A 26245-nucleotide genomic window follows, 5' to 3' on the forward strand; every position below is an offset into this window, starting at 1 on the left:
TTTACTAGTGCTAATGATATGCCAAGTACCAAGCTGAGCTCTTTACATAGATAATCTCTTTTAGTTCTTAAGAGATAAGCCTATGAGAGAGAAACCATTATTATCCCCATTTTAAAGATGAGATAACTGAGGCTTACAGAAGTAAACTAACATGGTCATTAGATGTTGTTGTCCCCACTACCCCAGAAATCAAGGCTACAATGTCTAGTTCAATTGTTTTAAAAACAAGAATACACAAAAGTTTACTTTAGGCACACAGGATGGCAACAGTCAACAAAAGTCTACTCCCATTTCTGTAACTGAACTCTGTTGTATGTTCCTGTCTGGGCCAAGGCAGTAACCCAGTGAGAGGCACTCTGATGCAGGAGAAGAAATGCACGTGCACCAGCGGGTTCATGGGGAATAGGAGCTAACCCTGCAGTAACACCAGACCAATATTACAACTTGGTGCTTAATGAGATCTCTGTTCTAAGTTGGGAGTTGAAGGTAAAGCCTCTGCACAAAATAACCTGAACAGGGAGTCACCTCCCCCTTTTTGGCCTCAAATCTCACTGCACTGCCCACCTGCTGTTACCTCACAGAGACAAGTCTTTATTTATTAGCACGTGTATTTGCTCTTTCGTCAGTTCCTGCTGGCAAATTAATGACGGCAAGGCCACACACCTACTCTGTCTTGTACCTAATGGCAATTCTCTTTCGGTTTCAATTTCTGGGCAACATGTGTCCAACAGCAGGGCCTGTAGTAGAGGAAGCATTTGGGTTCATCCCAAATCTAAAATGTGATGATTTCAATGACTGACCACTGACAACTCTTTCCCCTTGTTTTACATTCTCCTAAATGTAAAACTAAATCATTGTGTCAAATAAAAAGCAGCTTCTTCGAAACTGGGTATCCAAGCTGCCTAACATTTGACTTAAATTTCATTACAAATGTTCAAAATTTTAAGACACATAAAAATGTAGCACTGATGCATGGTCAGCAAGTCGGCACAACACTCTTGATAAATCCTAAAGGTACAAACCTGGTAGGCGGATACAGGAGACGCAATATAGGGTGTAATAGAAGTCTGAGTGATCATTCGGTTTGTAGCAATACTGTATGGTGAAGGATAAAATCTAGAACAAACACAAAAGCCTTTATTAAGTAATCCTTTAAGTAGAATAATTCATGGAACAAACGTCTGATATTTTCCACCTTGACATTTTCCCGCAAGCCATTATGTATTTATCTTGATGACATACCCATTCTGTATAGCAGCTGTGGTCGGGTCATAAGTCAGTGTCATTCCCGCCTATGGGAAAGAAAAAAATTCATCTGCAAAGGCACAAATTACAAATTCTGTTTCTCAGAGTCAGGGCAACAAAAAGTGACAGTTTCATAGTAGTTGATAAAATTGAGAGTTTCTGTTAGACAAGCAGAATTATAAACTCAATACGAGAGTTAAGCTCTAGCTTGCACTGTCCCATATGGGAGCTGTTAGTCACAGGCAGCTATTTAAAATTAAATGAAAGGTCGAGTCCCTCTACCCTACTAGCTACGTCTCAAGTGCCCAACAGCCATGTGTGGTTAGTGGTAATCACTGGACGGTACAGATTCCGGAATATCTCTAGACATTCTTGAACCAGTATGTTACTTAAAACCAAAAGAACAATTCATTAAAAGCAAATATGGGAGAATGGAGGAGGGCCAACATTTTTATTAGGAAATTGAACTTTTCTTCCCCTAAAGAACATTTTTAAAAAGAATTAGGCAAAAAAAACCCTCAATGACAAATATATTATTTAATATTTAAAATAAATTCTGAACAACTTTAAGTGTAAACCTAAGAAACCATGCCATTAAAAAGAAACCACTTGTGCAATTCTTACAGCAATTTAAAATGCTCTTTTACTTTATAAGGCAGGTGACTGGTGCATGGAGGTGTTTCCACTGTCTGTCTGTCCATCCGGAGAGTCATCACTCTTAGCATCACATCCACTGGGGAGAGTTTCAGTGTGGCATCATCTGGATATAAAACTTGAATCCTGGCACCTATCCTAGCAGTGTGGTGGCCAAGTCAGGAGGCCGCTCATGTGACTCTAGCGTTGGTGACTCTACTCCCCGACTAAAGTTTCAGGAAAGGACTTACAAGTCTCACCTCTCCTTCTCTGTGCCACGGTCTTCCGTTAGGGATGTATTTGTTTGGGTTCTGTCTCTTCTTCTGTCCTCCATCCGCAAACTTACACAATAACGGTTCTGTAGGAGCTGAATAAATAGGTGAAAATAACATGAAACCAAAACTGTACGTGTGCACGGGTGATACAGCCTAATCGCCTTTCCTTTCTAACCGCAGCAGCGTTGGTGCTCTGAGGAATGGCTAGAACGTTTTAAGGAAAAAGTGTTCTCAGACCCGTATGAGACGATCCACTGGTGAAAAATGCAGTATAGAAAATACATTAGTTATTATTTTCCAACCAGAGCGTAACAAGGCAGTTGAACAAGAGCTCTTCCGAGGAAGCAAAGGGACCTTTGGAGTCACTTCCATCCTTCTTTAGGGGCAGATACTCTTCGCATTCTGGGCCCTGGCCAACTCCACTTCTGTAAGCCTTCAGTGTAATCAGGAAGGTCTCACCCTCCTCCCCTTGCCTTAAAAATGCTCCCACAGCCCATTATAATTCCTCAGAGAGGCCCTCACTTCCTCCAGTAGGAAACAAGTTCCCCTTCATACTGCTCACATTGCAGTGCTGTTACTCAGAGCGTTTATAACACCTTGCAAGTGCGGTGATGTGTTTGGTGTCTGTTTCCCTCCAGACTGCAAGCTTCACAGGGGCAGTGACATTGTTCTGTTCATCACTGTCCCTCCAGTGCCTCAGGGTCTGGCACTGCACAGGCACTTAGTATATATCTTGGCTGAATCAATGAATGAATACAAATAGGCCTTGTTTATTTTGAGGGGGGCTACAGCACTGAAGACGGCTGTTGTGAGAAAGCCGAAAACACCTGCCCAAACTATTGAAAGGTTTTTCTGGGCTTTGAATCATCCCACTCGGTGCTGCTTTACTGTACATCCGCCTCATAAAATGATCCCAAGAAACTCATAAGGAAAAGCAAAAGATGCAGAGACCACCTTATGCGGATACATATTCATTAGTTAAAAAAAGAAAAAGGCGATGATACAGTAGGCCACTCATGACTTTTCCTTTACAAAATTTTTTTTTCCACAATGGAAATAGTGTATTCCTAAAAGTTGTGCATGTTTCTATATGTTTCTAGTTAATGTAATGAAGACAATCACACCTTCCTGTCTGGCTCTCACAGTCCACCCTTTGTCTGAGCAGAACCATGATTACTACTTTCAAGTTCTGTTTCAAAGTTAAATAACCATGAAGAGAAAAATATTACTTGTGAAGAATTTACTCCTTTCTCCTTTGCCTCTTATTATCCTAATTCATCTCTTATTTTATATCACTATTACCCACCCACTAATGACAGGGTGGAAGCAATAGGGCCTCTCAGTACTCCTCTGCCAAAAAAGCACAAAACAACCAAAACCCAATGTAATTCCTCCTTGCGCACCGTCGAGGCTGTTGTTTGGCAGTCCCTTCTCCCCTTGCGGCGGGGGAACCTCTCCAGAGGGACAGGCTGGCAAGTGAGCTCACATCTCAATGGCAACTGTACTACTACGGGTGCCAGGAGGCGACAGCAAACCTGTCATGTGTCCGGTGAGACACTGTGGGCCCTGCCACTCACAAAAGGGTCCTGTGTTTCCCTCTGGCTCCAACACCTCCCTCCCCAGCCCACCTGTTTCCTGAGCAAGGAACTCCTGTTCTCCCATTTAAGGCAAACTGGGTGTGATGAAGACAGACAGGGGCCAAACCCTACATACCCCCCCCTTCTTTTTCCCTTACAGATTGCATCTTTTTATTTATTTACTTATTATTGAGTTATAGTCAGTTTACAATGTTGTGTCAATTTCTAGTGTACAGCACAATTCTTCAGTCATACATGAATATACATATATTCATTTTCATATTCTTTTTCTACTACAAGATCTTGTATATAGTTCCCTGTGCTATACAGTATAAACTTGTTTATCTAGTCTATATATACCTGTCAGTATCTACAAATCTCGAACTCCCAGTCTGTCCCTTCCCACCTCTCTCCTGCCCTGGCAACTACAAGTTTGTATTCTGTTAGTCTGTTTCTGTTTTACATTTAAGTTCATTTGTCCTTTTTTTTTTTTTTTTTAGATGCCACATGAGTGATACCATATGGTATTTTTCTTTCTCTTTCTGGCTTACTTCACTTAGAATGACATTTCCAGGAACATCCATGTTGCTGCAAACGGCATTATGTTGTCATTTTTATGGCTGAATAGTATTCCACTGTATAAATATATCACCATGTCTTTATCCAGTCATCTGTCAATGGACATTTAGGTTGTTTCCATGTCTTGGCTATTGTAAATAGTGCTGCTATGAACATTGGGGCGCAGCTGTCATCCTTAAGTAGGGTTCCCTCTGGATATATGCCCAGGAGCGGGTTTGCTGGGTCATATGGTAAGTCTACTTTTAGTCTTTTGAGGAATCGCCATAGTGTTTTCCACAATGGCTGCACCAAACTACATTCCCACCAACAGTGTAGGAGGCTTCCCTCTTCCCCACACCCTCTCCAGCATTTATCATTTGTGGACTTTTGAATTCTGACTGGTGTGAGGTGATACCTCATTGTAGTTTTGATTTGCATTTCTCTGATAACTAGTGATATTGAACATTTTTTCATGTGCCTATTGATGATTTGTATGTCTTCACTGGAGAATTTCTTGTTTAGGTCTTCTGCCCATTTTTGGATTGGGTTGTTTGGTTTTTTCTTATTAAGTCATTTGAGCTGTTTATATATCCTGGAGATCAAGCCTTTGTCAGTTCATCTTTTGCAAATATTTTCTCCCATTCTGTAAGTTGTTGGTTTGTTTTACTTAGGGTTCCCTTTGCTGTGCAAAAGCTTTTAAGTTTAATTAGGTCCCATTTGTTTATTTTTGCTTTTATTTCTATTGCTTGGGTAGACTGCCCTAGGAGAACATTGCTGAGATGTATGTGAGATAATGTTTTGCCTATGTTTTCTTCTAGGAGGTTTATTGTGTCTTGTCTCATGTTTAAGTCTTTAATCCATTGTGAGTTTATTTTTGCATGTGGTGTGAGGGAGTATTCTAGCTTCACTGATTTACATGCTGCTGTCCAGTTTCCCCAATACCATTTGCTGAAGAGACTGTCTTTATTCCATTGTATATTCTTGCCTCCTCTGTGAAAGATTAATTGACCAAAAGTTTTTGGGTTCATTTCTGGGCTCTCTATTCTGTTCCATTGATCCACATGTCTGTTTTTGTCCCAATACCATGCTGTTGTGATTACTGTAGCTGTGTAGTATTGTCTGAAGTCTGGGAGGGTTATTCCTCCAGCCTTGTTCTTTTTCTTTAGTAATGCTTTGGCAATTCTGGGTCTTTTGTTATTCCATATAAATTTTATTATGATTTGTTCTAGTTCTGTGAAATATGTCCTGGGTAATTTGGTAGGGATTGCATTAAGTCTGTAGATTGCCTTTTAACAATATTGATTCTTCCAATCCAGGAGCATGGGATATCTTTCCATTTTTTAAGTCTTCTTTAATTTCCTTTATCAATGTTTTGTAGTTCTCCATGTATATAAGTCTTTCACTTCCTTGGTAAGATTTACTTCTAGGTATTTTATTGCTTTGGGTGCTATTTTAAAAGGGACTGTTTCTTTATTTTCCTGTTGATTCATCATTAGTGTAAAGAAATGCAACTGATTTTTGTACATTAATCATGTATCCTGCTACCTTGCTGAATTCTTTTATTAGTTCTAGTGGTTTTTGTATGGAACTTTTACAGTTTTCTATATATAGTATTGTCATCTGCATATAGTGACAATTTTGCCTCTTTTCCAATTTGGATTCCTTTTCTTTTTCTTGCCTGATTGCTGTGGCTAGGACTTCCAAGATTATGTTGAGTAGGAGTGGTGAGAGTGGACAACCTTGTCTTCTCCCAGATTTTAGGAGGAAGGTTTTCAGGTTTTCACCATTGAGTACTATGCTAGCTGTAGGTTTGTCATAAATAGCTTTTATTATGTTCAGATATGTTTCCTCTATACCCACTTTGGTTAGAGTTTTTAATCATAAATGGGTGCTGAATTTTATCAAATGCTTTTTCTGTATCTATTGAGATGATCATGTGGTCTTTGTCCTTTCTCTTGTTGATATGGTATAATCACATTGATTGATTTGCATATGTTGAACCATCCTTGTGTCCCTGGGATGAACCCAACTTGATCATGGTATATGATCTTTTTTATTTGCTGTTGGATTCTGTTTGCTAGTATTTTGTTGAGGATTCTTACATCTATGTTCATCAGTGATACTGGTCTGTAATTTTCTTTTCTGGTAGTGTCTTTGTCTGGTTTTGGTATCAGGGTGATGGTGGCTTCATAGAATGAGTTTAGGAGTATTCCCTCCTTTTCAGTCTTCTGGAAGAGTTTGAGAAGGACCAGTAAGAGTTCTTCGTATGTTTGGTAGAATTCCCCAGTGAAGCCATCTGGTCCTGGACTTTTATTTGTAGGGAAGTTTTTTATTGCTAATTGGATTTTATTTCTAGTGACGCTTTGTTCAAGATTGGTTTGATTCAATCTTGGTGGACTGTATGTTTCCAGAAACTTGTCCATTTCTTCTAGGCTATTCATTTTGTTTCCATATAGTTATTCATAGTATTCTCATATATTTTGTATTTCTGTGGTATTGGTTGTAATTTCTCCATTTTCCTCTCTTATTTTATTTGTGCTCTCTCTTTTCTCTTCTTCATGAGCTTGGCCAGAGGTCTGTCAATTTTGTTTACTCTTTCAAAAAACCAGTTCTTGGTTTGATTTTTTTCCTATTTTTTAAAAATCTCTATTTTATTTATTTCCTCCCTGATCTTTATTATTTCCTTCCTTTTGCTGGCTTTTTGGGGTTTTTTGCTCTTTTTCTAATTCTTTTAGCTGGTAGGTTAGATTGAGATTGTTCTTTTTTGAGGAAGGCCTGTATCGCTATAAACTTCCCTCTTAGCACTGCCTTTGCTGCATCCCAAAGATTCTGTGTGGTTGTGTTTTCATTGTCGTTTGTCTCAAAGTATTTTTTAATTTCTTCTTTAATTTCATCATTGACCCATTGGTTTTTTGTAACATGTTGTTTAATCTCCATGCTGTCATTTTTTTCTCCTTTGTTTTTCTGTAGCTGATTTCTAGTTTCATGGCATTGTGGTCAGAAAAGATGCTTGAAATTATTTCTGTCTTCTTAAAATTGTTGAGACTTCTTTTGTGCCCAAGTACATGATCTATCCTAGAAAATGTTCCACGTGCACTTGAAAAGAATGTATATTCTACTTTTTGGGGATGTAATGTTCTGAAAATATCAACCAAATCTAGTTGTTTTATTGTATCATTTCATTTCTCTGTTGCCTTATTTATTTTCTGTCTGGGAGATCTGTCCAGTGATGTTAATGGGGTGTGAAGGTCTCAGACAATGACTGTATTCCCATCAATTTCTCCCTTTATATGTTAGTAATTGCTTTACGTACTTAGGTGCTCCTATATTAGGTTCATATATGTTAATGAGTAACATCCTCATCTTGTGTTACTCCTTTAATCATTATAAAGTGTCCTTCTTTATCTTTCTTTATGGCCTTTGCCTTAAAGTCTATTTTGTCTGAAATCAGTATTGCTACTCCTTCTTTCTTGTCATTTCCATTTGTGTGGAATATCTTTTTCCATCCTGTCACTCTCAATCTATGTGTGTCCTTCTCCCTAAAATGGGTGTCTTATGTGCAGCACATTGATGGTTCTTGTTTCATTATCCAGTCTGCCACTCTATGTCTTTTGATTGGAGCATTTAGTCCATTGACATTTACAGTAATCAATGATAGATGTGTGTTGACTGCCATTTTGAACTTAGTTTTGCAGTTGATTTGGTATTTCCTCTTGGTTCCTTTCTTTTTCCTTTTGTGGCTTGATACTTTTCCTTTGTATTATCTTGGATTTTTTTAGTTTTTGTGACTCTATTGTAAGTTTTGGCTCATGATTACCCTTTTTTGTACATATATTAACCCATTACTATAACTGTTTTAAACAGGTAGTATAATATAAGCTCAAACCCATCCTACGGAGAACAAAAAATTTAAAAAAGAAAAAAACTCTATATTTTCTTGCTCCCCTCTCCCACCCTTAATGATTTAGATGTCATCTTTTACAATTTTGTGTTTATTCTGTTGTAATTCATGGTAGTTATCGCCTTTCCAATTATGGTTTTCTCCTTTCTGTAGCATCCTGCTTCTTTTCTAATTAGAATAGACCTTGCAATATGTCTTTTAGCATAGGTTTATTACTGCTAAATTCTTTGTTTTTGCTTGTCCATGAAGTTCTTTCTCTTTCCTTCTATTCTAAAGGACAGCCTTGCTGGATAAAGTATCCTAGGTTGCATCTTTTTTCATTCAGGACTTTGAATATATCTTGCCACTCCCTCTGGCCTGTATTGTTTGTGTAGAGAAATCAGCCGAAAGCCTTATGGGGGTTCCCTTGTACTCTTTGTTTTTCTCTTGTTGCCTTTAAGATCATTTCTTTATCCTTAATCCTGGCCATCCTGATTATAGTATGTCTTGGTGTGTGTCTGTTTGGGTTCTTCTTGTTTGGGACCCTCTATGCTTCCTGTACTGGGATATCTGATTCCTTCTTTAGGTTTGGGAAGTTTTCAGTCATGATTTCTTCAAATACCTTTTCAATCCCCTTTGCTCTTTCTTCTCCTTCTGGGACCCCTATTACGTGTAGGTTGGCATACTTTATATTATCCCATAGGTCCCTTATATTCAAACTCTACATTTCTAAATGATGTTCTCTGTCTTTTCTGAAAAACGTATTTTTTGGAAATGTCTACCTTCAGCCACAGTCACAGAAGGTAAAGTAAATGGATGCAGTGAAGCAAGAACCTTCTCATCACCGATAATGCTTTTAATTCTACAGCCAGGCAATTCAGGGACAGATGGAAACCAGCATTGAGAGAAGACAGCCTTCAAGGGGGGAGGAAGGAGAGTGTCTGTCTGCCGAGGCCAGGAATGCCTCACCCTTGACTTCTAAGGACAAACTGGGAACTTAAGACATAAACAAGCTCTCTCTCTCCACAGATCTAGAATGGACCTGATGGCATCAAATGTTTTCCCCATGACACCTGAGGTTTTAGGATTTGCGTCCTTATAACCTTTTAGAGCGAGAGACAGCATCAACTCTGTGGTGCTGGTAGTTTGGGGAGCTGTTTTTATCTAGAGGCATTGTAAAGACTAGTTCCTAGATTGAAATTTAAATTAAAAAAAAGTTTACTTGGCACCGTGAGTAATGCAAATGGACCATTTTCCTCCATTAAGCAGAGAAAGAACGTGACCAGGTTGGACTCCTCCTGAAAGTTCCCTGGGTTGCCCAGGAGGTGGACAGGCAGGAAGGGGAGCAGCCAGGCAGCTGTCCCTGGCGAGCGCCAAGGCTGCACATGTGCTGAGAGGCTAAGTGCACCTATCTGTGGGAAGGTGCTTCCAACACATTTCATTCATCTAGACTGTGCTCTGTCAAAGAAAAAGCAATTTCAGGCAACAATAAAGCCTGCTAAAAACGTATAATGATGAGGTAAACATCAAGTGAGCGATGGCATGTTTGCAAATATATCATTTAAAATGAAACAAATGCAACAGAATGTAGTTGAATCTTTCAAAAATGAATTACATTTGCTACATGATTTTGTGCTGTCATTAAGATATTTCCCTTCCTCTAAAACCAAAAAAGTGAGTAGTTGAAACAGCTTGTCTACTGGCAGGTGTCCTATATCTTACAAAAACTAATCTCTTATTTTAAAGAATTATAACCAGTAGAAATAATACAGCTTTTAGACAGCTGTTGGTTCTTTGCTTCAGGCAAATAGGAATGCACCAGAATTCTGTGTGAGGCAGTAGGAAATTCTAACAGATTCTTTCCTCTATTAAAATTTTCTCTGGTTTGTTTAACAGTTGAAGTTTTTACTGAATGCCTACTATGTGCAAAGTGTAGTATTAAAAGCTAGGGATACGGTGGGGGATAAAACAAGGTCTTACTTCATAGTTCTTGCAGTCTAATGGGGATGAGGGTGGCCCCAATCTTATAAAAACCCTTTCAGCCATTTATGGGACAGAGCACTGTTTTCAGAGATTTTATTTAGTAAAAATGCCACCCAGAAGTGAAATAGTTCTGATACAGGAACAGCTGTACTTCTTTTACAGCTGCTGCTCCTTATGCTCGGATGACATGAGACACAGCTTATGCCTAAACACTCTTGATACCTATTTATTACGAAGATTGTACCATGTGCTCCAGGAGAACAACTATGTGAAGATGTCTTTTAAGATATTTAAGTTACTATTAAATTGAGTAAGAGTCGATTTCAGTTGGATTTTTGAATCAAAAAACACACATCCAGATCTGTGTCATGACCCACTTATTTTTTAAGTGTGTGCAAGACTGTTACAAAATGAGAGGTCTTAATATGCTGTGGTTTATTCCAGACCAGGGCAGGAACAGTCTCTAGTTTGTGTTTTGGAGCCTCGTACCTAGGTCTAGGTTGAAGTATAGGGCTGCTGTGTGATGCCAGCTTCTTCTGCAGGACAGGTCCTTCAGGGGGCCTCCCGGATTGCTCTTTTTAGAAGGAAGCTACTGAGGAGGCCTGACATGCAGGAAAGGAAGTGCCATGAACACCAGTACTATGGCTCTAATCAAGATAAGTCTGGGAATGTGAACTTAAAAAAACATTACTATGCAGCAGTCAACCTATATCCTCTATATGGTCAATTTTTTAGATTAGTAGCTCTTCATCTTACTGTACAAAATAATAATTGCAGAGAGTGCTAACAAATAACTGGTGATTTAATATATATTCTTAAGTTGATATAAATGTTTCATAAATTACCCCGTATCAGCTGATTTTGCCAAATATGCAGAGTATGTATGTCCAAAAGCTTAACTGCTGGGCTAGGACCTTCAGCAGGCAGCGCTGCATGCAAGCACTGATCATCTTGTGGGGGAGATTTTAAGAGCCATGTAAGGTAACTGCATTATGAGATTCTCCAACATGCACTCAACAGGGATGATGTACAAATGCTTCATCTGTGGCACTGACAATCCCTCCTAAGGGACCGGGAGCCAGAGGGCGATGCCTCGCTGCACAGCTCCACCAGGCTGTGTCCGTACCCATCTTCTGAAGCACAAACTCTGCAGCAATGCAGGCTCACAGGTCTTCCCTGGGTACCCACCCTGAGCATCACTTCTAGAACGCCTGCTTTGACTAAGCACTGGGGCTCATGATCAGACTTCCTGGACATCGTCCTCACTTATCCAACCCAACGGCTCAAAGGACCACGGGTTCTCTGTATTTGTGACAAAGCGGACTTTTCCCTCACCGTGTTCTAACAGCTGGAGAAGCTGCTACATCCAAACTCCCATTTTTCTAGTTACACAGTATTTTATCCCAATCAACCACCTGTAAAACATAAACTGCCCTTGACAGAAGCTTTCTCTATCAGTTGTGGAAAACTAGCCACTCAGCAACTGTAATTAGCTTCCTTTCTTGATAATGTTAGCAACTTTCAAAATTCCTCAACTAACAACACGCAAGGAACTATCTGGGGCTCTTTTAAAAGTTTCAACCTCAGGACCCAATAAACATCATCCCTTCTCCGTGTGCACGACATCATTTCCTGTTTCAGTCCCCTGTCTGTTTCTCACCAAACCCTGCTGTCCTCAAGCACAGGGCAGAGCTACGGCTTCTCTCCGCAGATGCCTGCCCTCCCCTACCGTAGGTCTGTCTCTCTTCCTTTCCTGACCCTTACAGACCAGGTCCATCTCCCGCCAGCTTTCCTTATCAGTAAAATAACAGTTACACAACATTCAAGTCAGGTTAAATAGAAAACAAAAAAGCAGTACTTCCCCATCAGCCCGACATAAATATTTTACTATTGTAAATTTACTACTTTTCTAAGTCTATATTTTTCATCTTTGCAATGATAGGGCCTTTTCTTCTGCCAATTACATTGTGGACCTTTACCTTGTTACAGAATTAAGTTTTTTTTTTTAATGGTTACATAATGTTCTATTTGAAAAGTGATCGTGTATAGTTTCTCTGTTATCATATCTAACAATATATGAACATCTGTATGTGTATCTAATTTATGGCTTCAATCCACGGCCAATGCAATACTGATGGTCAGGTTCCACTGTGGTTAGAACACTGGCTCTAGGTTAGCCTCCCTGAGTTTGAAATTTGGCTTTGCCATTTCCTAGCGAGTGACCCCAGGCATGTTTTTCAACGTCTCTGGCTTCATAAGAACTGTTACAATGAACGTATATAAAGTACCCAGAGCAGCTCGGAGTATTAGCTAGTGTCAGTATCACTATAACAATGGGAGGAGCTCACACTTTTGAACTACGGCTCCTCCTCTTACCTTTGAATTATTAAGATAAATTCTTAGGACAGGAACTTCTGGTTCAGAAGTTATAAACATTGTTAGGGGCTGCCCTGTTTTCCATGGGATTTGATTCTACGAAATTTAACGACCTGGCTACGGTTGCTGTCTTGGCTTCACATAGATTAAAGAAATGTTTAAGTTGTAGTAAAGGATGGAGTTACTGGCAAATGCCTTTCAGAAAACTGTTTCATAGTAATACCTACATCTTCCACCCAAGATCCTTATGCTTTAATTAAATCTTGCTCCACTAGTTACTGTTCCTCTTCAGCAGAACCTGACAGCGGGAGGTGTAAAGCTGATGGGAGGGGCTGGGTGTGAGGGATGGCGGTTACAGCTGCCTGAGGGCAGCCCCAGCATAAGCCTGGCATGGCACCCAAAACATCTTCTGCTAAAACACTGGCCCACTTCTAGTTGTGGTTCCTTGTCACTTGTTAAAAAGCAGACTTCCCCTCTTTGGTAGAGAATGAGTTTGAATTTTGGATCTGCAAGCCAGCCCTCACCCTGCTGGCCTCCCAGGCTGGTTCCAGCACTTTTACTTTCATGGCAATGATTTACTCGTAAGATTCCAGCTCATGGAGGGAACATCTCAACAACACGTGCATTCAGACTCTGCTCTCTTGTACATACTGGGTGAGGAGACATGAACTGTAGGATCACACTGTCCTAAAGGGACCAAGAGCGTCACACATGTCTTCAAGTGTTTCTTGTGTCCTAGAGTTGCCAAAATTTTCTGTTTTTACAGAGTTAACAATGCTTAAGACAAATATTCAGGAACTGAAATGAGCCATAAAAACCCTTGAAAGGTCTCCAGCCTTTTTTTTTTTTTTTTTATAACTACATTTGTAATTTTTACTCTAAACATTATTACCTTTTCTGCCTCCTGGCATGGGACAAGGCCCTAATAACTTTACCTATAGACAGAGCAGAATGTGGGTAAAGAGCAGTTTCCAAGCCCTGCTGGGCACACGCCCAATCTGAAAAGTCAAAGCAACACAGAAAGCAGATGTAAGACAAGCTGAGGTCTCTGGATGGAGCCGGCCAGCAGTCACACATGCACTCCACTGGAGCTGCTCCATGACACAGACGACGCTTTGGGCGACGGGGCAGAATGATGCCAGCACAATACTGGGAATCTAATTAGTGCTCACATATCCAGTGACCAGACACTTTTCTCTTTAAAAAAAAACAAAAACAAAAACAAAAACCTCTCTGCCCTTAGCACACAAGGACTTATTCAGGTGCCATTAATGTCATGGAGAGGTTCAGAAAGAGAAGTGATCAGACCGCCTCCTGCAGCACTGAACACACGTGCGGCCTCCCTCTGTCCGGGGCTGGGGGGTGGTGTGCTGTGTGTCTCCCGCTGAGAAGGAAGGGCAAGCAGCCCTCGGGGTGTCCCTGCTAACACGCCTTGTGTTTTAGTCAGTCTTCGCAGAGACTGTGCTCACTTCCAGGAAGGTACTGGAAGAACATTTTTTGGGCAAATCCCTGAATTATGACCATGAGGGAGACTGTTTTTGCCTTGGGCACATCTCTGAATTTGGACATCATAACTAAAACTTCCTGTCTCTTACTTCGAACGTTCACCGTCTGGGAAACCATCACCCTATTTCTCCATAGTGGAGTTTTTATCAAGCAGTTATGACGTGGTTATTTTAAACCTCTATGGAATTCACCGAGACTGTCTCACAAAGAAGTCATTGGTTCTTTTGCCCTTGTTGGGGGCCTTCCAAGCAAATCTGACTTACTGCCAACCAGATAGCACTCAAAACCAAGGTAAATCCAGATAATGGACAGTGATTCAACATTTCCAGGGGAAAACGAGACACTGAGTGGGGAAGAATAGAAGGAAAGCAATGATTGTTTTTCAACAGAAACTGTAACGTACTCTTGAAGAATATGCCATAAGATAAAGCCTTTTGGAAAATATGGTAACATCAGACATAAAAGCACAAGCTTTTTAAAAAGTAATTTCAGAAAACAGGTTGCATTAACAATTGTGATGTGGTATACTGGACTTTTATGGAACTAGAAACATGTACTACGTCCTGTATGCTGGCCCACGCCACAGTGCAGTAAGCCTGGCATCGGGGAACCCAGCCACGTCACCTTGGCCTGAAGAGCGTGTGGATGGGTGGCATATGACAAGTGACAGCTCATGCACAGCTGACCTCCTTCTGCTTTGCCATCTAGAGACCTTCTTACGAGTGTCACATGATGAGTTTACTGTTCAATTTGTTAATTTTCAGAAAGTGTCTTCTGGGGACTGTGTCTAAAGTGGGTTTCTTTTCTCTGCTTGGCTCCAGTGTCACAGGCAAACTGCCAGTCGTGCAAGAATCTGAGTCCTCTGACACAAACCAGCCTGGATAATTCTGCCTCTGCCAGATAAACAACTTGCATCATTAAATAAACCATCCTCTGACTGTATTTATGAAATGTTATGTCTGCCTAGCAATGAGCCTACATTATTTAAACATTAAAGTGGAGGCTCATTCAATTTACCCTTGTCTAACAATATTTTTGTTTTTCATCTGGTTCTACCGGAAATAATCATATGCACCTCCACCGAGAAACCCATGTTACAGAGCAGCCATTCAGGTAATAATAGACAGGTAGTCAAAGATAATTCCTGTATTATGTGTAAAAAAAAAAAAAATCCAGAGAAGTTGAAAATGGCTTCAAATTCTGTTGCGGGCTCTCAAGTCCACTGGGGACTTGTTTTGGGGAAGGGTTGGGTTCACTGGAATACCATGCTTCCCAATCCTGAACTGCACATTTCAAACTCCTGCCTAAAAGCAGCACAACCTCACTTACAGTCCAAAGGTATCCAAAAAGGCCCTCAAAATAGCCATGACTGTGGTGAGGAGCTCTATATGAAAATGTTCTTAGAAACCACTTGGTAACCTCCACTGGTACAGGGCGATGCAAAGGCTTTCTGCGCCTACCACAAAATTAAAAAATTAAACACCTCTCTTACCGCTAAAGAACTGCAGTCTAGTTAGAAACCAAGACTACTACACAGGAAAAGATCACCAAACATCAGAAAATGGCATCAAGTTCAGTTCTGGTTCAGAACAAAGAGAAGACCTGGCTGCACAGCTGCCCGCCCTGCAGTGATGCTCTCCATGGAGAAGGGGCCTGTCCACTGCTTATGCCCCATCTGACACCTAGCACAACAAGGAAGAAACCATTCTTTACTAGTTACAAAGGTGCAGAGAATCCTACAATCATCTCTGTGTGGTTTGGAAATCAAGGTCTTTTTTTTTTTTCCTGGAAAGGGTGTGACCAAGTCTTCAAACCTGCTTCAAAGAAGACAGTTAAATGACACAACCGCCAAGTCCTTTGGAGAAAAAAGGAAACTGTCCAACTTCAGTTCGTGACACCCCGAGAGCTATTTCATTTAGGGAACTGGTAGATCTTAGACTGATAAAACATCAAAACAAACGTGTGCTGGGGTAGTTTTCCTTCTCAAACTCTCCTTGTTGCATGCAGATGAGCTGAGAAAGTACAGAGGTCACAGTAGATGGATGAGCAGCCCTTTGGAGGGACTAATCCTCTGGGGCCCTGATACGCAGAGGATGGCACGGATGCAAGGAGAACCCAAGGCTCAGCTGTGCGAGTGCCAGACTCAGAAGGCCCTGCAGGGCAAGGCTGCCAGAAGGCTCCCACGTATGAAATTTCTCCCTTGTCTTCACTTAGCTGGAGGGTGAAAACATCCCCTTCTCATTTCTTTTTTTCAACTTAAGTGTTGTTGATGGAGAAACAAAACTGACTTAAAAAACAAAAAAGGAAGCTCTTTCACAGGGCTGAGTTCCCTGGAAGAGTGTACTTCCAGGAGTTGTATTTTATGTTTCAAGCTCGTGCTGGTAGGCAGCTCAAGCTTACGTGCAGTCATGCAAATGTGATGCACCCTGCCAGGTTCCGGTGTTAAAGGATGAAGTCAGTCTGTGGTATCACACATACTCACAGAGAGGTTCTCTATGAAGTGAGACTCACCTGCATACAGAAAATTAAAGTGAATCCCTAATCATAAACATCAGCCATCCAGTTAAAGATGGACCCTTGGAGCTACAGAAGAATAAAGACCGAACACTAGTCACACATGCACAAATGGAAATCTGGTTTGTGGGCAGCCACGAGGAGGCTGGCTGTGAACAGTCAGTACGGGCTCGGTGAACAGTGCAGTGAAATTTACACAAACCCAACAAATAGTGGTGCTTAGTTCAGTTCAAGTACTGAGCTGAGCATGAAAACAGAAAAATTTTGCCTTCGAGGAGCTTAATTTTGTAGACTGACATGTGTAAACAGGTTAAATGCTGCTGTAGAGCCGGGTGCTGTCAGGGCGCTGTGCAGAGAGTAACCCAATTGGAGCAGAGGAAGCTGCTGAAAGCAGGAGGTGAGCCTTGAACAGAATCTTGAGAGGGGAGGAGGGGACAGCCAGGTTAAAGGGACTGCAGTGAAGTCATCTGCTAGGATTAGGAGGTGGGGGTAGTTTATGGAGAGGCCAGAGCAGGCTGGTGAAACCTGAGAAGAATCGCTGTTCAGGTCAGGGTGAGAAGCTGAGTGAGGACCAGGGATGCTGAGGGTCAGCCCAGTTTGAGGGGGAGTTAGAGTGAATGTGCTGTTGGAGTAAAAAGCTCTTGGGGGCGGTGTTCTTGGTGGAGACAAAGCAGGGCAGAGCAATGGGGGGAAGTGGCTACAGCAGAGTGGACAACAGGGCCACCGGAGCTGACGTCCAGGCACCGTAAGGGGGGGGGGTGCCAGGGCCCTCATCGGATGTGACTGAGTGACAGCATATTTAGAGAGAAAGGTGGGAAGATGTGTTAGAGGATGGCTTCTGCATCCCAGGAGGAGAGGCTTCTGAGTGCTTTACAGACAGCTCCTTTCCCCTGGGTCTGCTTCCACTCACATTAAGCCAATGTCATGTGAAGTTTCAAGTCTTATTCCTAGATCCAAAGGAATAAAGAGCTAAATGAGGAGTTTTTTGTTTTTGATATGAGTCACTACGTGCTAAAATTGTACATACATTATAGAAAAGACTACTAATAAAATTTTAGACAAACAATGTACCAGAAACTCCAGGTGGTGTCTTGATGAATTTTCCATTAAAATGACCAATAACGGCTTCACACTTTTCTGTTGATTCCATCCTATTTATACATAAAAATAAAACATATAAACAGATACCTTAGTTTTCATTTTGTTCTGTGCACATGAATACATTCCTATTATAGGTTTACTGGATACAAATGAAATCTAACAACAATGTGAATAAGGAAAATTGTATTTATCCTATCTTTTATCTGACTATTGTTTGTATACTTCCCTAGTAAAATGAAAACTGATAACCACAGAATACATTCTGAATAACAAAAGAAATTAATTATATAAAGTGTTTAATATCAAGCATATAAATTGTGTAATTTTTCCTACTTGTTGAAAAATTGACAACCAATACACAATAGCTTTGTTAGTCATGATTCTGAATTAAAAATAGAAATACTAGTTTAAAATAGTAGTGTATTTACCGCTGCTAGAATATTGGTCATTTTAAAGATGGTCTTTCCTTTTACACATAAACAAAATGACAGACTTAAAAAGTCATAAGAATTGGCATCAATCAGAGGATATGTCTTATATGTTTTTCACATTAGCTTCAAGTTTAAAATTAAATTAGTGAAGTCAATTATATACCTTCTTTGCCATTTTGGCTCTAGAGGAATAATTAAAGGATGGAGCCTAACAACTTATTTGACATCTGCAGGTGGCTAAGAACATCTGAGAAACATTTCAGGGGAATTAAGTTATTCTGACTTATTTTTTTTAGTGGAAGAAACACTGAATAATCTAAGCAAAATGCATTACACTCTTGGACTACTACCAAGAGCTGTACCTTGGTTTTAATGGGTGATGACAGTTTTAAAAAGCAACAGAATTTAATTGGGTTGCATCTTCAGATACAGAAATCAAACTCCTTGATCTGCTGTCAAAAGAACACCCACAGAGGGACGATTTCAGGTGGCGCTGAGCCTTTTCATTGTTTCACCTGGATCTTTTTAACCCATGAGGTGCACACTGGGGATGCTGGCCCTGGTGACTTTCTACCTGCAGAATATTTTAGTTTTATTATAAAATCCCCTGGCCTAACAGAAAGCGCAATGGACTAAAATCCAAAAGAACCAAGTACTAGACCTTGTTTCATTGCTTGGCAGCCCCATGACAAGGGAAAAGTCCTTTCTTTTATTCAATTTTCGTGTATGTGAAAGACTGAACAATACTTGGCTTTGTTGATCTCACAGGCCCGTGGTAGATGTGATTGTCATCAAACAGGATAATGTATAGAAAAGTAAAATGTCAGCAATTTTCCCTTCAAAGTCAAAGTCAATACTTTAAAACATGTACTCATGATCGGTCACTGCACAGTATTAATAGGTTATTAAATAATGTAAAAGCAGTGTTAGTACTTGGGCTTTCAGATTAGAACTGTGTCAAAAATCAAAGCTTCTCCTATTTAAGGTTTTTCCTTTAAAAAGCAAATTTACCACCACACTGAAGTGTCCTTTCTAGGGAGGAAGGGATAAAAATGAGATGGAAGGAGTGAGGGGTACTTTATATATCTGCAACATTTTATTTCTTAAACAATCCGAAGCAAAATTGTAAAATGTTACATTTAGTGTAACAATCGGTGGTTTACAGAGGTGTCTTATCATTGGTGTACTTTTCTTCATGTCTGAAATAATTTCATTTAAAAATCTAATTCACTGACTATTGATAATGAACCAAAGTTACACCTAATGAGACAAAAATACCCATTTATTTATGAAATTTAGGAGCCTGAGATTGTCACTTTTAAGGAGTTTAGACATCCTGATCTAATTAATATTAAGGAAACATACTTGCAGAATTATTGCTAATGTGGTACTTCTTTGCCCTGAGCCATCAAATATCGTGTCCTCAGGTTCAAGAATCCTAATGAACTTCCAAAAGACTTGAGAAAATGCAAACTATATTTTACACATAATTTAAGATCATGGTACCTATAAACCCTGGCTTAAATTCTCTCTTCTTGTTCAACTGTTATTTTCCAGGAAACTTAGCAGAGATATTGTTGTTGACAAGAAGAAAGGGCAGCGTGCTTACCTAGCAAAGCCAACACCACGACTTGTCCCACTGGAATCACGTAGTATCCTTGTAGAAATAACCTGTCCAAATGGTTTTAGCATATTTTCAAGTTCTTGCTCATCCATGGACAGTGGCAAATTAGAAATATACAAGTTGGTAGGATCTTGTTCTTGTTGCTAAAACAGAACAGAGAATTGTCTGTTAATTTCCAATAGAAGGTGAGATAATTTACATTAACACACCACCTCTTATTTAGCCAGTCTCTGCACTGAGGTCCTTTTAAAGTACTAGCAAGTGAGATCTTGGGAACTACAGAACACTCAAGTCACCTTGGACACTTGAAAATAGTGTCTGAGGCTTGGACAATCTGTGCAGGTCGGACATGATCCCACCAAACCACTCTTGGCAGGTCTGGAAGTGGAACGGCTGGCAGGCGCTGCTGAGCTGGAGAGGATGCCCTTGTGGGTGCACGACTCTCAGCTGTTTGCAGTGTTCTGCAAAATAACTAACCTCTCCTCCACTACTATTTTTAGGAGTCCATTTCAAGCACACTACTGCACAGTCAGCTATTACTGCTAATAATTCAATCCAGAAACACACAACGGATTCTGGACCAAGACATCCAAAGTCCAGAGGGACTTTGCCCAAATCCTCTTCCTCTGCTCTATGGCAGTCCTTACTACTTTTGAGTTGTGATCATTGATGGGAAATAGAGAGCTACTACATGAACAAAAATCAAGAAAATACAAAGCCATACAAAATGATACAGTTGAGGCAGAGCAAATTTTAGAAATTGGATAAAGTGAACTCAAGTGTAGATGGGGGAAGGGAGTTTTGCTAAATCTTCACTACTCAAAGGGCAAGCTTAGTAGAAACAGACTCCCAGGCCCCACCCTAGACTTACAGAATCATAAGCTGTATTTTAACAAGATCTCCATCCAAGTGGTTCACGTGCATAGCATGTGAAAGTTCGAGAAACAACAACTAAATTATTTCCCACCCACCTTTCCATTGCTAAGGTAAAATCAGCTGAAACAAAAGACAGCATCTGAACTTTCTGAGAACCCGTAACTGCTATGTATATTTCCTAATAGTTTGGTATTAAACCAGGAAATAAGCTTATGTGACTACTGGAATATTTTCTGACCAAGTAAAAATTGACCTCAGCATTTGGGAGATTAGGAGGGTCTTAACTTTAAATTAGGCTTTCCTTAGATCTTACTAACCAACTGTATTTTTATACTGAACTATTATGCAAGTTTATAATTTTCTTTAATACGTACTGTTAGTAAAGTCATTAATTGATGTCTCAGCCTTAGGGAACAGAACAGCATACTCATTATATTTTAGATTTCCAGAACGCACAGCACTTTAAAGATCTATGTGAAGCACATGCACGTTTGAATCTGCACAAAGTCTCTACTTTCAAATGTACCCTGGTATTAATTAAACTCGAAATAAAAACTTTCCTTTTAAATAATCTACGGGTAAAAGCGAGCAGTGATCTCTCATGCTATACTTACGTGGTGGGAGTTAAAACCACCATCTGGGGTCCTAGGGAATGGCAAATACCCTGGTTGTCCCAAGAATTAAAGTTATTCAAGACTGAGAAGTCGTGTGCAAAAACGACTGTCCCTGTGACTTCCTGGTGCTGACAGAAGAAGGCCGCATGTAACCAGGCAGTCCCAAAGGTTTGGAGCAGAACCTTCCAGCCTGGGTGCCCCAGACTCTCAGGGGTGTGTCAGTGGGTGTGGGGGTGGGGGTTGTGGTGCAAGAAAAAAGTGAAAAAATTTTAAATGCTGAATAGTAAGCTGAAAACTTAACCATATTAACCCTTCACAGACTAAACAAAAATGGCAACTATCCTTGCTTTTAGCTGAAGTTAGATAAAATCAGTGTGGAACCACTGATTATCTTATACTGAGCAAACCCTCCTACTGACAATTACATAAAGTGTATCTTTAATGTATAAAATTATAAAGTGATTTAATAGATGCATGACAATAATAGATAACAAGTTTCAAAATAAAGGAAAAAACAAAATGATCTTAAGTATGAAAATTACTAAGGGGTCCTGCAGCCAAATACAGCCAAGTGCCATTTATAGTGCAGCTCGTGCGTCCCAGATGCTAATGCAGTCAAGATGACTCTAGCCTGTGTCCAGCAGTTTCCAGTTAAGTCAGGGAGATAAAAACACTTGTAATGAATGCTGTAACAGAGATGCGCACAAATCACAATGAGAGGACAGACAGGGGAGCTTATCTTATTAGGGAGCACTTTTCAGAGGGCATTGCACTGAGACTTGAGAAACAAGCAGAAGGCACAAGGCTGAAACCAGATTGTGAAAGGCTTTCCAAGGAGTTTGATTTTATTTTGTCAGTCATCGCTGTTTCAACTTTTCCACTTAAGCAGTGCTACCAGCAAGGAGAATGACTATCTCCTGAAGACTGTGTGGGCAAAGGACAAGGCAGCCCTGCCAGACCTGCAAAATTTCCTTGAAGTCCTATGCTCTACCTTAAAAAAAAGAAATCATGTGAATGTTGCAGTCTATTCCCTATTTGAGTTTGTTTCAATATAGAGACAATATTTCCGACCTAATACTTTCAAGTCATGCTGGAACTTCAGGGAGATAAGCCATGTTTATCCTGTGATTTCAGGTACTTTGGTGGGTGAGGAGGGAGCTAGAGGAAGGAGAGACTGCCGTCCAGGTACTGCAGCTAGAAAAACACACCCTGAAAAACGGGGAGCTTCTGGAGGCATGGAAACCAAGAGTGATGTGATCAAACCTATCTTATTAGAAATAAGTGTGAATCATGCTTAGTCAGATTCAGAATAAAGCTGGGAACTCCCTAAAGAGTATTAAAACACTCTTTGTCCAAAGATATGGCATAAAAATGTTATGTAAGAAACATGTATCATAAATACTGTGAGCTTTCCTTTTAAGTTACAATTATTAAAATCTAAACTAATACTGAAGAATATTTTAAAATACTCATAGCATCTGTCATATGTGAAGCATTTTCAAAAGTGCTGACAATGTAGGCACTAAGTACTTTGTAAATCTGTGTTTTAGTTGCTTCTATTGTTAAAATATTCATAAAACTACTCTTTAAAATCTCGATTCAACTTGAAAGTTGACCAATGAAGAAAAAAATAATAAAAAGTGCTAAATCAGAATCCAGAAACTGATCTCTTAACCCACTCTGTGGTAAATAGTGAGATAAGGTAGACTAAATACAGGTATCTATTTCCTATGATTTTAATGCATTTGTATTCAATGGCAAGCTCAGTCATTTAGCTTTCTTCATGGGGAATGACCTCTAGGGCTAACGTTACTTATCTTTCTTTTTAAATGGTCAGCTTATCCTGCAAACATTACATACAACATTGCAAAAAAAAAAAAAATCAAAAACAAAGTTGAGAAGCAACTCCAAGCTGGCAGCAACGGCTACAAAAATATCTTAATCACTAAAGTGTCCCTGTATCCTAGTCACATACATTCATAGTAATCGGAACACATAATACTCGTAGTAAGTGGGAGTGAGTTCTTGAATAAGGGTAATTTCACCTCTTTAAAATCAGTGACAACCATAACTCTGTTTTATTACATACAATGCTATGTCTGAAAAAACAATTACTCTGTAAATTATGGGTGGTCAAACATAAAAATGGGGCCAACGGGCCTCTTTATATCCCTAGGCATGGAAAGGGTTCAATGGCTTCTCTAACAAGTAGAAAACAAGATCCCACATTGGCCATGAGACAGATAAATGGCCACTAATGTTCACTTGAGTAGAAAAGCGCGGCTCGGAGGTCCCACGTGCTGTAAAGCACTCAGTCATCATCTGAAAGAAATTAACAAAAACCTCCCTGTGCGTGTGGAATGGTTCCTAAAATGCAAGAAAGAGACTTGGCAGGAAGACCAGACATCTGTTTTCTCTTGTACTGAATAGGTTCACCAACCAGCAGATAGCTGCTTACAGGCATGTGAATACAAACTGCTTGAAGCATGGTAGACCTCTGTGTGGAAGGGTGATTACATTCGTGCTCCTCTGACTGCCTATTTACTGAAGAAAAACGGCAAGCATACCACTAGGAAAATCACAGATGACGATGTGCTGACCCCCAGCAGGTCTTAAGAGGTCCTGCTCAAAGCTACAGAAGTCACTCTATTAACTGATACCACCAATGTTGATTTGAGTTTCATTTTTTAGCTTGTTATCTGAGGTTTTTTCCTACTTTTCATAAATCTTGAGTCTTTTATTTTGAAAAATGGACACATTTGAAACAAACGCCAAGTTTAACATAAGTAGAAATGACCTTGAGCCTTTTGGAAAAACTTCTGATAAGGATTACTTGATGTAACAGAGCCCAATAAATACAATTTTTAAATGTCCCATTCTTAATTCTCAATATCTGCCTGAGGTAGGAAGTTTTTCTCTTGTTTAATTGGCTTCTTTAATCATCAACAACACAAACATTTAATATCTACCATATGCCAGGTACCAAGCAAGACACTGAAATTAAAACATGAATGAGAAACAGTCACTGTTGTCTAATGCTCTCCACTTGTAGTTTTTAAATTCAGTTCTGAGTATTTGTGGAGTCCTTTTCAATCCAGGTATGCAAAGTGTCAAACAGTATTATATTCTCCGTGACCCACCAGACTTCCCTAGTAGAATGCTCCTTAGTTTTTTTTCTGGTTATATAAGCAATCCTTTAATATGTGCCAATAAGAATTTTCCAAAGTTTATAGTATCCAGATTAATTTACTAGAGAAAATTGGAGTGATGGGTCCTTTATCCCCTAAACATGGGAGCCAGACCTAAATTTCTTTTAAAAATTGTCTCCTCTAAAAGTACAAGCCAGGTGCTCCTTTATTCAGACAGCATAAAGGGGCTAAGTCAACTCCAGACAAATTCCGTGGTTCTATGGCATAGAACAATGGACCCTCTAGCATTTAAAATACCTTTTGTAACTTTAATGATATAATAAAGAAATCAGGTCAAGGAAACTCAGCCATTCTATAGAGACCTGAAGGAATTCATAATGTGCAGAATGCTGGCCCACTGCCAGCGTCTCTGAACCCGTGCACTGCTCCTTCCTGACAGATGACGGAGGAAGGGATCATATTTCCTGGCCAATTTACAGTCCAAGCCCGCCTAAGGAGGTCTTTGAACGGTGCTCATTATCAGTCCACAGGAAAGCTGGCTTTCAAAGTGCACTGTTGACACGACATACCGTGCCCATCTACACAGGCCCGTTCTAACTAAACGCACTATAAAGACTTCTTCAAACAGCACAGATTTAATATACTGTGCACTTAATATCACTGGCATTGAAAAGATGCCTAGGTAAGTATGTGTTCGCAGGCTGCTCTAAATAAGGCCTCTGCATTATTTGAAGCAGGCTGTTAAAACAGCCTCTTTCTAACCTTGTTTCAGCAGAAACCACACATACACAGACAAATGGGTGTTAGGCACCCCCACATTCCAGAGTGAGAAACCAGACCACCTAAACAGACTCTGTGTAAGAGCTGGTTGAGAACTGGCTTGGGATGCTCAGTTGACCACCCACCTCCTGCCTGCCTATGAGAGACTGAGAGGCTGGGAACGAATACGCATGTGGAGAAAACCACTGATGTGTTCTGAGTCTCAACATGTGGGCTGCTTCCCCCCATCACTACCAGTCAAGCAAGAGCGGCTTCAACAGACCACTTGGGAGGCTTGATCTGTGTCCTGTGGAGCTTGATGGATACAATGAATCAATGTCTGACTCAAGCCTAAGGAATCTAAAAGGCAAAGGCTGGCTGGAGAGGCCTTTAAGTGCGGCTCAAAGGTATCTGGTCTCCCACGGACGGCTGGCAAACAGATCAGATGTGGGTCATGCAAGGCAGAGCTGGCCCAGGATTGTGTTAGATCCTTCCAGGAAGGCTGTCTTGAAGGACAAGAAGGTCTCAGAAGAAAGGGGCTAAAAGCAGACCCTCAGATTCTCAGGAGCTGAGGCTAACAGCCTGAGGACATGTCTTCTCCAGCTTTAAGGAACCATAGGGGAAAGAGCAAAGCATTCTACAGGGGAAAGCGTCAGTTCTGCCTGACCAGAGAAATCAACACAGATTACATAACTGTCAGGTCAAGAAACTTTCCCATCCTTTACCAATGCTCCAGCCCTGGAAGAGTTAGAAAGCACAGCTAGCCAGCTGATGGAATAGTGGGAAAAACACAAGTTGGGGAAGCAGGAAAGAAACTATCCAAGCTCCCGTCTCAAGACAGGCTTCCTACTCAGAGGAGACTTGAGTTGGGCGAGGGAAGGCGCTTTAACACCATATGGCACTCAAAATTTTGTCAAATAAACAGGATTGGACATTTCAATTACAGGTATCACATACTTAGCATCGGTAACGTGTTCTTGAAAAATCAAGACATTCAGCATCAGAATGTTAACCAGGAGCCTATTTCATGTTATTTTGAGTAAGAAAAAAGGTGTAACGTACTACGATTAATCACAACCCCCAATTTCCTAAAATGTCACGAAATACACTTGTTATACATCTGTATGTGTATGTTTGTATACAC

General features: G+C 40.3%; 1 protein-coding gene and 1 long non-coding RNA gene across 8 annotated transcripts in view; one reads left to right on the forward strand and one right to left on the reverse strand.

Moving 5' to 3' along the window:
• LOC123613194 (uncharacterized) overlaps positions 1-26245 on the forward strand; it is a 171659-nt gene that overhangs the window by 130558 nt on the left and 14856 nt on the right. The gene's annotated exons all lie outside the window — the stretch shown is intronic.
• RBMS1 (RNA binding motif single stranded interacting protein 1) overlaps positions 1-26245 on the reverse strand; it is a 205813-nt gene that overhangs the window by 10867 nt on the left and 168701 nt on the right. For 5 of the 6 annotated variants that reach the window (XM_074363770.1, XM_074363771.1, XM_074363776.1 and 2 more), the window contains exons 5-9: positions 19689-19846; positions 17619-17698; positions 2130-2245; positions 1243-1292; positions 1023-1116 (exon numbers count right to left, since the gene is read on the reverse strand). In XM_074363770.1, the coding sequence (XP_074219871.1) occupies positions 1023-1116; positions 1243-1292; positions 2130-2245; positions 17619-17698; positions 19689-19846 (498 nt within the window). The remainder of the gene's footprint in view (positions 1-1022; positions 1117-1242; positions 1293-2129; positions 2246-17618; positions 17699-19688; positions 19847-26245) is intronic. The other variant, XM_074363773.1, reaches the window with a different exon arrangement.

This window comes from Camelus bactrianus, chromosome 5 (genome assembly GCF_048773025.1).
Source record: "Camelus bactrianus isolate YW-2024 breed Bactrian camel chromosome 5, ASM4877302v1, whole genome shotgun sequence".
Lineage (NCBI taxonomy): Eukaryota > Metazoa > Chordata > Mammalia > Artiodactyla > Camelidae > Camelus > Camelus bactrianus.